The sequence below is a fragment of the Mus musculus genome, chromosome 7 (genome assembly GCF_000001635.26).
Source record: "Mus musculus strain C57BL/6J chromosome 7, GRCm38.p6 C57BL/6J".
Classification (NCBI taxonomy): Eukaryota; Metazoa; Chordata; class Mammalia; order Rodentia; family Muridae; genus Mus; species Mus musculus.
The window spans coordinates 12,174,044-12,190,834 of NC_000073.6; the positions used below are offsets into that span (position 1 = coordinate 12,174,044).

The window sequence follows — 16,791 nt, forward strand, 5'->3', positions numbered from 1 at the left end:
CTTACTGAGAAATCTTCATATTTATTTCTATAATGAACAAAGTAGTTAACCTCCTCCCATTATAGAATGAAGATTCCTTTTTTCCACACCATAATCTGCATTTCTTGTGGTCTATTTTGTTGATCTTAATCATTCTAAGGAGTGCAATGCAATAACAAAGAATTTTTAATTTGTATTATCTTGATAGGTAAACATATTGAATACTTTCAGAAACCATTTATTGCCTATTGGTGCTTAGTTTATAAAGAAATCATTACCCATTTTCTTTTTCTTTCTTTCTTTCTTTCTTTCTTTCTTTCTTTCTTTCTTTCTTTCTTTCTTCCTTTTTTTGTCTTTTTTAATTAGAATTTACTTTATTTACATTTCAAATGTTGTCCCCTTTCCTAGTCCCCACCCCCCCCCCCCCCTGTTCACCAACCCACCCAACCTGCTGCTTCCTGGCCCTGGCCTTTCCCTACACCTGGGCATAGAGCCTTTACAGGACTAAGGGCTTCTCCTTCAATTGATGACCAATGAGGCCATCCTTGCCCATTTTCTTAACTACTTGTTCACTGGAAAGTTAATGAAAAGATTTTTTAAATCCATATTTGTCCTTATGCATGTAGGTTGTAAGCTCCTGAGTGAAATTCAGGCATCAAAGATTTTCTCCCATTCAGTAGGCTATATCTCCACTTGGCTGGTAGTTTCCTTTAATGTACAGAAAGCTTTTAATTTCATGCAGTTCATTAGTTAATCCTTGGTGAATTTCCTGTGTTGTTGTTGTATGGTTGCCTCTAGGCCTTGTATTTCTAACATTTTCCTCTGAGAATTTTAGCATTTTAGTTTGAGAATAATTAAACATTAATATTTGTGCCCAGTGTGGGGGGATATAAATATAATCCCATTGTGCATGTGGACATACACTGTACACAGACTCTTTTAGGATCAGAAGGTCTGATCATTAAGTTACCCCAACCATTCAAGAAAGAAATGATTGTGTTTTCCTGACATTCTTCCTGGTAACTGCTGTGTCTCAGCAGGGCATTAGGATAGAATACCTTTATCTGTTCTTACTCAATACTGGTCATTTTCTGTGTCGCTTTGTATAATCTTATGTGCCAGATTCCCTATACAGCCTTTGTTATTATAATTAACAAGAGTTGATGACCTATCATATAGGAAACTCAGTAACACTACAATTGGAACTTGGCTATTATTTTTCAATTATGTTGAAGACAAACAATACTAATGTTTATACTTCTACAGTATTTTACTTTGCTATGGAGTCTACACTAGGGTTCTTGTCTTCCATATACTGAGCTGCTTTAACTCTTGCTTTTATTTATAGTAATTTGTTTTAACTAACACCTTTTTATTCAGTATGTGATGATCTCTCATTGCAGTTCTCACTTCCATCCCCTCATTGGAGTCCCTTAACTATTGGCAATTTTGAGCCTTTTTCTGTACACATTTTGGACATTCCTGAATTCCTTATAGGAAATTTATCCAAGTTGTGAACCCATTTCAACTTATTTTATATTTTAGGTTTTTCCAAATTTAGTCTTAAATATTTTTAAATATTGTAAATATTTAAATATTTATAAATATAAATATTAAATTTATATTTAGTCTAAATATTTTAATAGTTAGAAATACGCATTTCAAGTACTTCTGTCACTTTTTCTTGATGAATTTTGAAATGTTTCATGGAATTTTGCAAATAATATCAATGTCCATCTTTGAAAATTCACTGCAAAACATTGAGTTTATTCAAAAGAAAACGTACACATTAATCTTTTATATTTTTATAATATGCTTAATCTGTATATATTCCTAACATTTTTAGAACTGCCAGCATAGACAAGGGTACCAAGAAATTAATAGATATGTCTGTCTCTGTCTCTTGACTTCTAAAAATAAAGATGCCTACCATCACGTCAGAGAAAATACTAAACTTGAGTAAAAATGTCCTATTTTCTCATTACACTAATATAATAGAGAATATATAATTTACAAACAAAACTGTTTTAAACACCTTTTTGCAGTGAGAGAATTATTTAAATATACTGTAGTAATGCATGCTTTATGCTTACTTCACCAATAATGAATACTCATAATTCAAGTTCAGGGATTTTGGACCAAAATAAATTTATTTTCTTTTTTAATAGGAATGAAAATGGATCCTGGAAATTTTGCAATAGAAACTTTTCTCTTCTGCCAGATTACAGTGGGAATGTTTGGCAATTCCTCAATCCTATTTTATTATATTATTTTGATATTTACAGAAAAGCATTTAACGCCCAAAGACCTGATTATAGAGCACTTGACTTTCGCCAACTACTTGACTGTCATCTTAAGAGGGTTTCCACAGACAATGTCATATTTTGGGTTTAAGAATTTCCTAGATGACATGGGATGTAAATTAATAGTGTATATTTCCCGGATAACAAGGGGGGTGTCTCTTTATGCTATGTGCCTATTGAGTTGTTTCCAAGCAATCACCATCAGTCCCAATAACTCCAGGTGGATAAAGCTTAAATACAGAGCAACCAAGTACATTGGTCCCTCCTGCTCAGTCAGTTGGCTTGTGCACCTGCTTCTAAACATCTTGACTCCACTAAGAGAATCAGGCACCAATTACAAGAAAAATGCAACTAACAGGTTGAGTTATGGATACTGCTCATTGTTTGCTTCTGACAGTGTAGCAACTACATTGTATATATCTTTAGTGTGCTTCTCTGATGTCTTCTGTCTGGGTCTCATGGCCTGCTCAAGTATCTCCATGGTTAGTATTCTCTACAGACATAAGAGACAAGTCAAGCATATCCACAGTGCTCAACACTTTCTGAAAGTCTCACCTGAAGACAGAGCCACCCAAACTATCCTCATCCTGCTGTGCACATTTGTCATCTCTTACTCATTCTCTTCCATTGTGGCTATCATTAGAACCTACTTAAACTATCCAGTGATATGGGGAGTAAATATATTTACATCCCTAGAAATATTCTTTCCCATGTTTTGTCCCTTTGTTCTCATCACCAATATGAGATCTAGTTCCAATCTGTTTTTACCATGCTTAGGTAAGAGATAACTTCTTCCAAATATGATATGAGGCTGGGGCATCTTTTTCTTATATATTATCATACATTTTATCTGTTACACAATGCTAAAACTAAAGTTTGAAAAAGTAAGCTTAATATAACTGATTCATTTAATGGAATGATCAGTAGTAATTTTGTGACAAAATGTTTGATAGATTTATTATATATTTTTCTTGTTCCTTTGACAAAATACATAACAAGGGCAATTCAAAGGTGGAAAGGTTTCTTTCACCCTCTCATCTGAAAGTTCTGTCCATCGTGATAAGGTAGAAGCAGTGGGAGAGATGCATTTGTGGAAAGAGGAACATACACTGTGTGGTAACATTCAGTTCCCAGTCAAAAAAGCAGAGATATGAATTTCTGTGCTCAGGTCTCCTTTCTTTGGCCCTTTGTATTAAGACTCTACATTAACCTATAGTATGGTGTCATCCAGATTCAAAGATGGCCTTCATCACTCATTCAAACTTCCTGAAACACCCTTACACTCACATGGAGAATGAAATGAGGATCACATGTATATATTGTCATTTTCTTACACATACATTTTTTAAACTATCAACATAGTGGGGATGCTTTTTGTGTACAGTGTATTCAGATGCTGATTGCTATGCCCAGAGATTGCTTGTGATCCAGATCTTGACACTGCCATGGTTATTGAAGGACCAGCTGTATCGGTGATATGTAAGGCTTTTTTTCCTACCACCTCTCATTGGTTAATAAAGTGCTTATCAGCCAGTAGCTGGGCAAGAGAAGAGAAAAGGACAGGGTGTCAGATCTTAGAATAGAGTTTCCAAGGAATAAGAGACAGAGGGAGAAAGAATAGAGGTGGAGAGACCATGTGGAATAACTGGGGGGGGGGGGGTCTCCATGAGGTCATGATGAAAGAGCAGCCATAAGGGCACACATCGACTACAATGACTGAGGAGATGGCAAGTAACTGTGCATTTGGCTGGGTTTTAGCAGCTTAGTCAGGTTACAATAGATCAGAAACTACCCAGCTTAGTGCCAGCAGCTTGTTAATAAAAAACATCAGGTCTCTGTGTCTTTATTTGGAGCCTAAATGAGATAAAACAGCTATGGAAATACCCTGTAGTTATTTGGGAGAGAAAAGGAGGCAAAGAAAACCCTGAAAAATATACTCTTACATAAAAATCAATATTTTAATGAAACTCTACATCTTAAGGTCAAAGTGGCACAGGTTCACACCATAAAATGCATAATTGATAGTGAGGAGATAAATTCAAATTATCAATATTGATGTAAAATTCCCAACACAGAATCAACAAGGATACCTATTTATACAAGTACACAATCATACACACACACACACACACACACACACACACACACACACACATTTATGGTCATGGTATATTTTAATCATTTCAGAAAACTGGTTAATATATAAACTGGGGAAATAGATGTAGTGGTCAGGAGGTGATAAGTAACACGAAAGACAATTGAAAATCCGTATGGAAGGTCTCTGCATGTCTACCTGTGTGAGTGTTTCTTTGGACTTATCCTTAACAGAGTCTAACTAAAAAGTCATATGTGGAGTTCTTCCACTTGAGTATTTGTTCTGAGTATCTGAATATAGCTAAAAATAATGCACACTACTGTCATTGTTCCTGGCTACCAACTATAACATTATACCAAGACTCTCCTACCGAATATAGCACAAACTGGAGATGGGACATGAGAAATCAAGTTCATATTGACCAAGATGTTTCATCACTGCTCGGTGTATTCTTTAGCACCTGAGATGCAATAAGGATGTTAGAGGAAGAAAGTCACAAAAAACCTTACCCATCTGAGAACACTGTGCACTTCAACAATGACCACTTTAGTAAGATACTCCCATTTCAACATTGGTAGCCCAACTACTATTGGGGTTACCAGGCACTTTCTGCTTGGATTTGAGGATTGCTCTATACTGATGATTCCCAACCTGTGGTTCATGACTATTAAAATGCATAGATTTCTGATAGTCTCAGGAACTGACACACTGCTCAGTAGCAAAACCACTGTTGTAACAAAAAATGTGTTTAATGGTTGTGGATTTTTAATATCAGATGAAATATGTGTTCTCCAATGGTCATGACCCACTGATTGAGAACTACTGCTTTACAAGTCACCCTGTACTACAAATCAGGCCAAGATTCATTGGAGAGAGTGTTACAGGCTCCATGGATAATGAATGTCTTAATTTTGATAAATGGACATTGCCAACCTACTCTCTAAATTCTTCTATCCACACCAATAGATTAATGCAACCCTAAGAACTCATCAGAGAAATCTCTTTGTGCTGTGAAGTGGTTATGACAGTATTCAAAGTGCAGAGAATGAGTGACTCTGTAATGTCCAGTCACAAATGGGTTATTGCTTTGCTTCACCAAAGGTTCAGGTGACATCATGGAAAACAGGATGGAAAAATTCAAAGAACCAGATGAGTGAGAGTATTAAAGAAAATAGTGTCTACTGGCTTTGACAGGACATCTGCACTGATGAACTCATGAAAGCTGTAATTCCCTGCGTTAAACACACTGACTTTTAGGCTAGTCAACATTCTAGCATGAGAGAGGGGTTCATAAAACCTAGTCCTCACTGAAATGGAGTTATATGGAGTCTGGGCATGAAAAAGCAGCTTTCCATAAGAATGTGGTCCCTAGTAAGTGAACCAGGCTCCAGGGAAAACCTTACACACCTATGATTATATGGAAACTAGAAATTTCCTTTCCAGGTTATAAAATTAGAGCATATAAAATTAGGAGATTTTACAAATATGAAGGTAGATCTAGAAGACTTAGGAGAACAAGCAAAAGGGTGGACATGATTAAAGTGGAATGTATACATATAATGATAGTCACAGAAAATTAAGAAAAAAAATACTACATCTTAAAAATAACCCAATAGCTACTCTACACCCCACTCCAGCTGTTTTCCCATGGACCAAGGATGTCCTAGGGATCACAGCCCTCCAAACCACCCACAACTCTACCCTTTCCCATAAGCTCCATATACCAGTCTACAAATTTGGGAGAAGACTTCTACTTTACTGGAGGCTATTCTGTTCTAGAAACCCAAGAGGCCTCACAGGTACTTTGAACCACAGTGACACCCAAACAACAGAGATAACACAGGCATAAAAATCCCAGCAAAGACATTCTAATTGATCTGAAGATTTGCTGGTCACCAAAAGCACAGGCCCTTCAGGTCAGATCACCAGAGAGGGAATCAGAAACAATATAGAGATTTATTATCACAAGTTGCATAAAAACACAGCATTTATAAAAACAATTTTATAGAAAAATAATTGACTACATTTTGATACTTGTGGGATACCACACCATTGCTGTACTTTCAGCTAAAGTTTCAAAGAAACTAGTATTCTTAATTAAGATATCCACTGTAGCCTTTGTAAACTTTGGAAAAAGTCCCTAGTATGTTCTTAACAGACAAGAGCATTTGTTCTTCAGAGTTCCTTTTCCACACCTAGTGGTCATGTGTGCACATCCTGGTGGTGACTGGATGCTCGTGCTGGGAGGACCTCATCAACCACTTAAGTCTATGTGTCTTCTAGAGAGAAACAAGGCTGAGAGGGGCCCCTCAAGGCCCCCACTCCAGGGAGCTTCAGCAACCCCTTAGGAAGTTATCACAAAGACCTAGATTTTGTACTCTTCAGTGAGAGAATTATTTCTGGTTATTCAGATTGAGGAAGAAATAGTAAATGCTACTAAAATGGTATGACACCTCACTGTCAAGACCACTTGAGTCAAACACTGGCTCCATTTCCTACTGTGTTAAAAGCATCACCTGGTAGAATGACTCAAGCCTTTCATCAATGGCTGCCTCAACCGGGGCTGTTTCTACAGGTAGTCATCATTTAAAAGTTTATTTTCTTTGATAGACTCCATGACAGTTCCAAAGCTAAAGGAACTGCTGTCATGTCTTCTAAAAGTTCCTGTGTCAGAACTTCTGTTGTCCTACAAAAGTTCCAAGGAAAGTTGCTAAGCCAAAACACAAAGCTAAGCTTAGTTCTCCACAGTACTGTGAGCCCATACATAACATGCTCTAAATGGAGGCAGCCTTTGACTTCACACCTCACCTGCCATTGGAGGGTGGCATGGATAACATGCACCATCAGATCTATCTTACCACTCCCCACTTGATTCTAATTTTAGATGTCAGGCAGAGACATTGAAGTAAAAAAATGACCTACAGCCATTACAGTTTTATTTTGAAGAGAATGAAGATTGCCTACTAGTGCAATGGTAACAGTCCAACCGTAAGAGTTTAATGACTTGAATGTATACACCAGAAACAAAACCTTTGCAGTCACAAATGATGTTATGTTCTGTTAGAAGACCATTTGTTTGTATAGTAATGGAATAATAAAGGCTTTGATTACTATTGATTTTTCTGCCCGTTCTGTTTTCACAGCTTACTGCATTCTACTATGTGAAGATGTAAATATGAAATAGAAACAGTAGTCTAAATCTGAATAGAGTTAACATCTGCTGTGGACTACTTTTTAAAAGTTTACTACAGTGATTTGGTTGGTCATTCTGAGAAATGCACTTTAAGCTGAGGAACCACATCTTCAAACCTGTAACATACCTTTCCCTATGTTATATGTACACTAATCCTGTCTTGCACATATCACCACCTCCTATGCAAGCTTGGGTAAACATCAGGCAAGATAGAGTGCCTTCCCTACACTTCCCTCTGACACTCGACCCTGTAGTGTTTACTTTTATTCATTCCCACAAAAACAGTTTGGTGAGAGTGTCTCAGTACTAAGCTGAGACATTCAGGATTTACACTAAACAGTAAAAGAAAACATGATATGTATGTAAGTAAACATCTCTAAAAGTAAAATACAAAACTTCAGTTTACAACATCTCCTTTTCAAGGCCAGGTTGTCTGTATCAGAGATCCACAAACTGGTATTTCTAGCAACCCAGACTTTGGTATATGTGGCCCCTGTGCTACACAGCATTTTTGTAGTTTCTTTCTGGCCTAATTAAGTTATGCAGAGCTATTTTGTAATCATGCTTGAGATTCAAATGTAGTTATTTTCTGAATATGGCCATTTAACCAAAAATGGTATTGATGAGTTGCTAATTAGTATAAGTGATCAGAAATTAGCAATATTTTTATAAAATAATTTGGTATAAATAATCTTTCAATTTATAAATAAAAACATATGCTATAGTTATTAGTTGATTCACTAAGATCTGTGCAAACAATAGTAATACCCTACTGCTTACAGCTCATTACCAGCCATGGCTTTCCTTGGATTTACAGCCCCTGGTCTTTGGGGATCATCATACTTTTGCTTCACACAGTTCCTTCAGTTCCCACAGTTTGCTCAGCTCTTCTGGTGAATACTGAGGAGAAGACAACATTCCTGTCTCACAGGTTTTCTCACACAGCTACAGATTGTCTTGGTGTCCTTTAGGTCCTATGGCTGCCATCCAAATGCCCATGCTGACATCTTCACTCTGATATGTCTTTAACCTTCTGGAGTTGCCTCCTGCAGTAAGGAATCTTCCCCTTGCAGGTCCTGTATATGATCTGCAGGTCTCTGGGGTCAAGAATAAGGGCTTTGTAATAGTGCATCACCTTCGTAAACATTGTAGATAAATCCACCTGCAACTCCCTCCGCAACTTACATGAATTCATGAGGCAGTGCTCCTTCCCCAGCTGTGAGGACTCTGAGAACACCCACTCACTCCATCATTCACTGTCACTCTGTGCAGGTTTCTGGGCATGAGACCATGGAAATCTTGGCTTTCTCACACAATTGTACCTTCAAGGCTCTCTGGTAAGATGAGTTGTTCCACAGGCTTATACCATAGCTTGTTCACTTGTATGCCACAGCTTGGAGGACTAATTTGGATGATGAAAAGGGCCTCCCCCTGCACTGCCTGATAGTCAGATACAACTTGATGGTGATGTTCCTTTGAAAACCAACATCACTGGCATCGTAGAACACTTCAGGACTGGCAATCATGATTGGCTAGAGAACTTTGAAGCTCACACTGACAACTTGGTCTTCAGAGAATCCAGATGAGCAGGCATCTTCAGAAAAGCTGAATGCCTCAATTTCTTGATTCAAAACTGTGATCCAGACCTTGAGGCTGGGAGACACAAGTTTCTGACCTAGATCTTGGCAAGGAGATCTTGAGGCATTGGGGCTAGGAAAATCTAAGCCCAGGCAAGGTAGTATACACCTTTAATCCCAGCAGACTAAGGCAAAGAGATCTCCTGAATGTAGAATTTTAAATCCCTGAGCTTCTAGCCTTCTTTGGGATGATGGCATTTAGGAATTTTGTCTTGACATAAGAACACAGTCTTTCTGGTTAAGAACTCAGCACATGAATTTCAGGGAACACAATTCAAACTGAAATGATAGTGCTTATAAAAGCCAGTCATGGTAGCACACACCTTTAATACCAGCACTTAGGATACAGAGGCAGGTGAATCTCTGGAAATTTGAAAGCATGAATACATAGGTTTCCCCAGAATGATAAGGGCTTAATAAAGTGACGCTATCAAAAATAACACAAAACAAAACAAACACAGAAAAAGAATGCTTGAAGTAATAGGGCAGCTCTAGAACTCTAGCACTTGAGAGTGCAATCCACAGAATTAGAATGTAAGGTCATCCTCAATTCTCATAGAGCATTTGAGCAGACTAGGCTATAAGACACCCTTTCGAAAACCAAGTATACAGCAAAAAAATATAAATGAAAGCAAAAAGAAGAGAGAACAAAACTACTGAATTTTGGTGACACTACTTTAATTCCTCCCAAGACCACATTCTTATGTCATGTCTATCAAACATGATGTTTTCCCAAAATGAAATGTAAGCGACTCTCTACCTCAGAGATGAGCTCGGTTAACTCTCTGTCCTTTCTTTGCTCTTCAGACACTGCTTGGCCTTCCCTTGTTCTCTGTCTCATCCTACTGCAAAGGGTTTGACCCTGTTCATGCAGCATGTGGGATCCAAAGCTCTCTGAAATCAGGAAATTTGAAAAGCTTTCCAATGAGCCATATGTGAAAACACAGGGTCAGGAGTCATGAGAGATATATGGCAGCATTAATGTTCTCGCTAGTGTGGTACTCGCCCCTTTCACCACTGTGACTTACTGTACTTGCTGAGGATGTGTTTTCCTTCCAGGGAAGCATCAAGCATTGCATTAGATATGGTGAGGTAGGTCTGAGTTAGGATTCTATCTGTGACTCAATCAGTGAGAAAGGATTCTTTCCCTTGTTTTGTTTCCTTGTTTGTTTTTGTTACTGTGGTTAGTCACCTGTCAGGTGAGGGTAAAACCAACTGATACAGTTGATATCTGTCTTTAATTATGACTCTTCTCTTTTTTTATTTATACATTGTATTCATTCACCAATCATTGAAAGAAATTCTCAGTCACAAGACAGAAACTGAATTGCCATAGTTTACCTGAGCATTCTCACCATGATTGGATTCATAATTCACAGAACCATTTAAGTCTAAGTCACAAGCAAAAGATAATAAGTGGGAACACAGAGTTTATTCTAACAAATGGTTCTGCTGGGCATTGGGACAAGACTTCTCTAAGTGCTCAGCTCAACTTCCCACAGATGACAGTGGCTCCTGGACGCATCAGGAGTTGCAATGACTCTAGGAGGTGTTTACTTAGTGTTTAGAATCTTAATGGTAGACCCAGAAGCAGATGACATTTCAGCTGGTCTTGGAGCAGTTTCTCATCACAGTACACTACAAGGACATGTTTTCTGGACAGAGAAATTTGAATCAAGAGGCAAAAACATGGGACTATTTTGTCTGACTGCTGAATGCTTGAAGCCTCCTGTCTTGGTGAGTAACTGGGGTGAAAGAAAGATGGCTATGTTAGAAAGAAAATCGTTTGTATTTGGAAAGAAGTACTAACAAGGTGTTGAAGTTTTGGTTATTAAGGAGATTTTATTCCCCCCATCAAAATTCTTACCTGGAAGAAAACCTAGTGCTGTAAAGTAGAAAAAAATAAAGAAAAATAAACCCATTGTTTGATGGATATGCTTAAATTTAATTTATTTACATGGTAACAGAGAGACTGTGGAGTCGACATCTGGGCAAGACTTCTAACAGTTTAGAGGAGGTGCCTTGTGTCTGAGAGATGCCTCAGTCAGGAAGGAGGCCACATTATAGCAGGAAGACTGAGTATAAATCTCATCCCACAATTATAAATATGTATCAAAGCACTGTCATGTGATCCCAGTACATGGGAGGCAGAAACTAGAACTATGAGTGGCTACATAACTTTCCCAATTGTCTATGACAAGTGAATGAGATACCATATCTAGAAAACTGAGGTTTTTCTGATGTTGATAAATAGCTCTCACATGTATACAGTGACATCCCCATAAGAAATACCTTGATGAATACTCATGCTTCAGTGCAAATGTTCAAATCTGGAAAGACTTAGTATAAATATAATTACATTCAATCCTATTTCAGAATATAGATTTTTATAGTTCTCAGTCACTAATATTAAAAGGTGGTGGAATTTTTCAAACACCACTTACACACATGCATAGATGCTATTGCTCAAATCACTTTTTAGAATTTTAGGTATTGTGTTTAAATATTTGTTTAGATGGTTGGAATTTTTCTGGTAAAAATTTTGTCACTTGAGTCATAGTTTCAATGTGCAACCCTGGATAGGCTGGAACTAAGGGTAATTATAGTCCTTCTGTTTCTTTAGTACTAGGATTAAAAGTATTAACTACCACACCCTGCTGTTTATTTGAGATTTCTCACCTATAAACAAGTTCTTATTTCAGGTCTTTTTATACTACATTTTCACTCCTTTTCGTTTTAAATTGTTTTTGTTTCAGGACTGGCACCAAGTCTAAGTAAACTGCTTCTACATTGTCCTGTCATGTTCCTAATAGCAGAGACAGTGTGCCTTGGTGGAAACAAAACACAGGTGTTGGATTTCTTCAGGTTTGAATTCTTTTCAGAACTCAATGATAAATAATCAAAGCTACCCTTTACCCCTAAATTAAAGCTATGACTTTAAGGGCATCTTTGCTCAAGGGTGGTTGGCTATGGCTAGTAGTCAATGGGATGGACAAAGAATTATATATCTTAGAAATAAAGCTGGCTCACACAGCCCAATGAAGTGATGGGTGTACAGGGAGAAACCACTGATAGACTAATGGCTGGACGTAGGGATTGGGAAAGCCAGGGCTCACAGTTTTCCAGAGAGGTTTCCCCTTACCTACTGCCTTTAGCTTTTGGGATCCCTCAGATGAACTTCAGATCCTCACACTGGGGACCTTCTGATTCATTTCTGTTGTGCTTCTCGGATTTTTGAAATGTACTCCAAGTGCTAAAAGTAAATAGGAAGTGATAATGGCTGGTGATAGAAGCTGTGCAAAGCAATATATCCATAGAGAAAGAACAAAAGGGCAAATGCTTTCCAATAATTGATTCCACAACGAGGGTGAGAAGGTAATAAAGTTAACTTGTAGAATCAGGTAAAGCAGGTTAAGGGGGAAAATATTTTCTGTAGAGACAGAGATAATGGGTTTAAGCTGGTGAATGTATTTATTGTCAGTTCACTTCTACTAGTGAACTTCTAGTAAACAGGCAGGGAGGAGGTGTCCATGTAGAAAGTCTTAAATTATGTCAGTGTGATGACCCTTCTGAAACCTTAAAACTACAGTTTATGTATTTACACAATGTGCAGTTTTTGCTGCTATCAGAAACTTGCTTATTCTAGACTATCATCTAGTGTTTTTACTCTTTTGCAGATTGTTATAAAAGATTTTTGGAAAACAGGAGCAATTATTGGGTTTTGTCTTATTTTAGTTTTCCTTTGCAAACAGTTTGCAGTGTTTTGTTTTTCCTTGCAAGCTATGTATGAATTTCCCGTGGATGGATATGCATGTGTTGTTAATGGGTTTGTTGTTTGCATTTACTCACTAAATCACAACTGGAAACAAATCCTTGAGTGTCCTAGTCATCGCCAATGTTGGCTAAGGCATTTGCTTAGCATCAAACTGTGTGTCATCTATGCTTCTTCTGGGAATACACTGTGCACTCCAGAAACTTATGGAAAACGTTCTTTCTAACTGTCCCTAATTGTTTCCATGAATTTATTTGTGTGATTTGCTTTTGTTCTAACTCTAATCTAATGCTAACTCAAGTAATTCTCAATCCATCACATAGATGGTGTGACAGAGTGTTAGTCTATTTGGAAAGAGGCCATGAAATAATAGATTTATAAATTGGGTACTCAGAGTCTGATTGCAGTAACAGGATAATCTCACAATGGTGCTCACAGTGCACAGCAGTTAACAGTTCAGAGGAGGTGTCTTGTATCAGAGTCTGATTGCAGTCACAGGATAATCTGAGCTGTGTGCTCACAATGGTGCTCACAGTGCACAGCAGTTAAGAGTTTTTCCGTTCATATCAAGACACTGGGACTAAAAGACTGAGGATTGGGGAAGGTCAATTCTGTTTCTAGGTTTTGACGAAAGAACCTAAAGGGATGCTCTTGTGTAATAGGAGCCAAATCCTGCTAGGGAAGACAATTTCCTCTCTGTGGAGTCTAGTTCTTGCACTAGGTCTTCCTCCTTCTATACGGAAGTTGCTTGCTGCTATATGATGGTAACTCACTGCATATGGACACTTCTTCCTGAAAGGTGGAGTGTTCTCATTCTTTATACCCTGTGCAAATATGATTCCTTATGTAACCAGAGATTCCCCTTTATAGTAGACATTTGAAAGCTGTAATAGCTTTTCTGTTACCTACTTCTTTCCCTTATGTTTAATAAATGGCCCTCAGCTTCAAATCTTATGTACGGAGCCAGATACTTACATAATTATCATGAAAGTGTAATTAATTAAATAATAACCATCATATGTAAAGGGAATTTTGCACTGTATATAAAAAGTTTTATGTCAATAAGAGAGAAATGAATAAATTGCTTTATTCTTTTTTAATTCTTCGTGAGATTCCATGTGAAGTGTTCGTAGTAGAGTATTTCCTTCAGTGAAATAAGCACAGTACATTTTTAGGCACATTCACCTTCTTCTCCCTAAGCAGATGGCACAGGGGAAAAAAAAAGAACTTCTCTGATATAAATACCTCACAGTTGCCAGGACACACACATCATGGATGAATCATTTTGAAATTTCAACCTGAAAGGTGTGATGAACACGGATCTATGTTCTCTTCCTTCTCTCATACCTCTTAGTACTTGGATATTTGTTACTGAAGATGTGAACCTAAACAATACAAGGGATCATCAAGGAGAAAGTTTTTATTGTATATATGTGGTATAAAATATCCAGATATATCACGAAGAGTCTAGAGCAGGTCTAGAAGGTAATATAGTACAGTGCATGGCCAGTGGACTGAATGGGCCATGAGGTGAGAGGAGGTAGAGTGAGAGAAGAGAAGACAGAGAGAGGACAGCCAACAGAAGCAAGAAGATAATGTGTCAAGAGAAGAACCAAGAGAAGAACCAATAGACCATGAGCACCTGGTGAAAACATAGACCATGAACACCTGGTGAAAACATAGATCATGAGCACCTGGTGAAAACATCTGGCTTTATAGGAAAGAGAAACAAGGGAAAATAAATGAGGCTTGTGGACTACAGAAGTTTAGGGTAAGGGACTAGGAAGAGAAGTGCTGAGAGGAGCCAGGACTCTGTAAGAGGGAATTGCAATGCTGTTAGAGTCTGGCAGCCAGAATCTGCTTTGTTTAATGAATAGGCATTTCAGCTAGCCATTTGTCCTGAGTGTCTTTGGGAACAAAGGAGTTTGAAGTGCTGAAACAGTCTAGAATGCTTGGGTGATAGGGAATGGCCCCCTAGGGGCAAGGCCATGCAACTTGCTCATACTTTAATGACACCAAAGTTCATTCTGCATGTCTATCTGACTTAACTTTTCTGCTCCAAGTACTGTCATAAAAGTTCAGCCTTGATTCCTAATTGCTTCCTTGGATAGTTCATTTAATTTTAGCTTCTTGTTTTGTTAAGTTTTGTATTGTTTCTGACAGGAAGATGATTACAAGTTACTTCAGACCCCTGTGGAGATGCTGTCATCATAGGTCAAGTGTAGAGTTAAAAATCACCAATCTTTTGGGAAAGAATACTAGATGGTGGCCCTTTTAAGTGAGGGAGAGTTTGTCACCAAAGTTTCAGCAGAGACTCATTTGTGGCGGTGACTCTCTTCATCATGGGGTCATCTAGGGATGAGGTGAGTGACCAGGGCATAGAACTAGTAAAAGTTAAAGACAACAGAAAACAGTCCTTGGAGAATCAATGCTTCTGCTCACCATGTATCTTATTTTCTTCCTGAGATCCTCTTTTAATTGTATGTAAAGTATGTATTAAGAATTTATTTAAATATCTTTGCTGAAAAGGAAAGACAGAGGGGAGGAAAAAAAGAAGAAAAATAGAAAACAGGAAGAAAAGGAGGAAGAGAAGAAGGAAGGAACAATATAAGGAAGGAAAACAGTTTGAGGCATAGATAAGGAGGGCAAAAGGGACACACACGTGGTTCAGGAAGTGGGAATTAGCATAGAGTTTTGTGTGAAATCATGGCTATTTTCAACCCAAGACAGAGTAGACTGTCTCATGTGAACACTGTTCCTCCTGTAAGCTACTACTGAGTCTCTCTTTTCACTGATACCACCTGATTGTCTGCTTTCCTTTCTTCATTTAGCATGTATCAACCTTCTTATCAAAAGGATAAATACTATACCTCTGTAGGTATATATCAAGCTGTCTGTCTACATGCAATTGTTTGTTGGTAGACATTTGGAATGATTTACTCTTTCAGCTGTTTTGGAAAGTTCTGCTATGGAAGGGACTAAGGAGATATCACTTCAAGACCCTGATTTTAATTACTTTTTAATCATGCTAAGAAGTGGAATTGGTGAAGGAAAAAGCAATTTCTTTTCCATGCGAAAAAAGTATTTTAAGTACATAGGACACATACACCTTAAGAACATCTTCCAGAAAGGTATTTATAATAGCAACAAAATTAATAAAGCATAAGAAATTTCTTAGAAGATGCACTTCTTTTAGGAATGAAATTATTAAAATTTAAAATATACTCTATACATCATGGAAGAATGTACATTTATGCCATGGAAGAAGCCAAATAACACAAGAATGACCATGGCAATATAAGTACGGAGTGTAAATCTGTAAGATTGCATCAACTCTAATGACTGTCATTATTCCATGGCAATATTTATTATGAAACTATAATCCTTTTTTATTGTGAGTTTTTGTAACTAGCATACATAGTACGAGATTTCATTCTAACATTTTCAAGCAAGTTTATTTTTGACTCTCCTCTTCCACATTTCTTCACCAATCCCTTCAACACCTTCTTGTACCTCTATATATTCTTTATAAACTATTCACTCCATTGCCACATATGCTCTATTTATTACCCTCCCCTTGATTCCTCAACATGTCTTTTGTCTGCATCTTTTGGTCTCCTTTTAGCTCATAACTGTTTTGTCTCCATCTACATTCATATGACCATGTTCCTGTTTAACAAACAACATGTGGCCCTGGTTTTTCCTGAGTCTATCACTTTGCTGAATTGTTTGCAAGTCATCTAGTTCCTGAATAATTACAAAACTCCACTGTGTAAAGATACCATACTTCTATTATCTGCTGATGAAAATCT

General features: G+C 37.6%; 1 protein-coding gene and 1 pseudogene across 1 annotated transcript; one reads left to right on the forward strand and one right to left on the reverse strand.

The window, feature by feature from the left end:
- Positions 1–2,149: 2,149 nt before the first annotated feature.
- Positions 2,150–3,070, forward strand: Vmn1r79 (vomeronasal 1 receptor 79). Its single transcript, NM_001166835.1, has one exon. It carries the CDS (start codon positions 2,150–2,152, stop codon positions 3,068–3,070), a length of 921 nt encoding a protein of 306 aa, NP_001160307.1.
- Positions 8,385–9,206, reverse strand: Gm19201 (predicted gene, 19201; annotated as a pseudogene).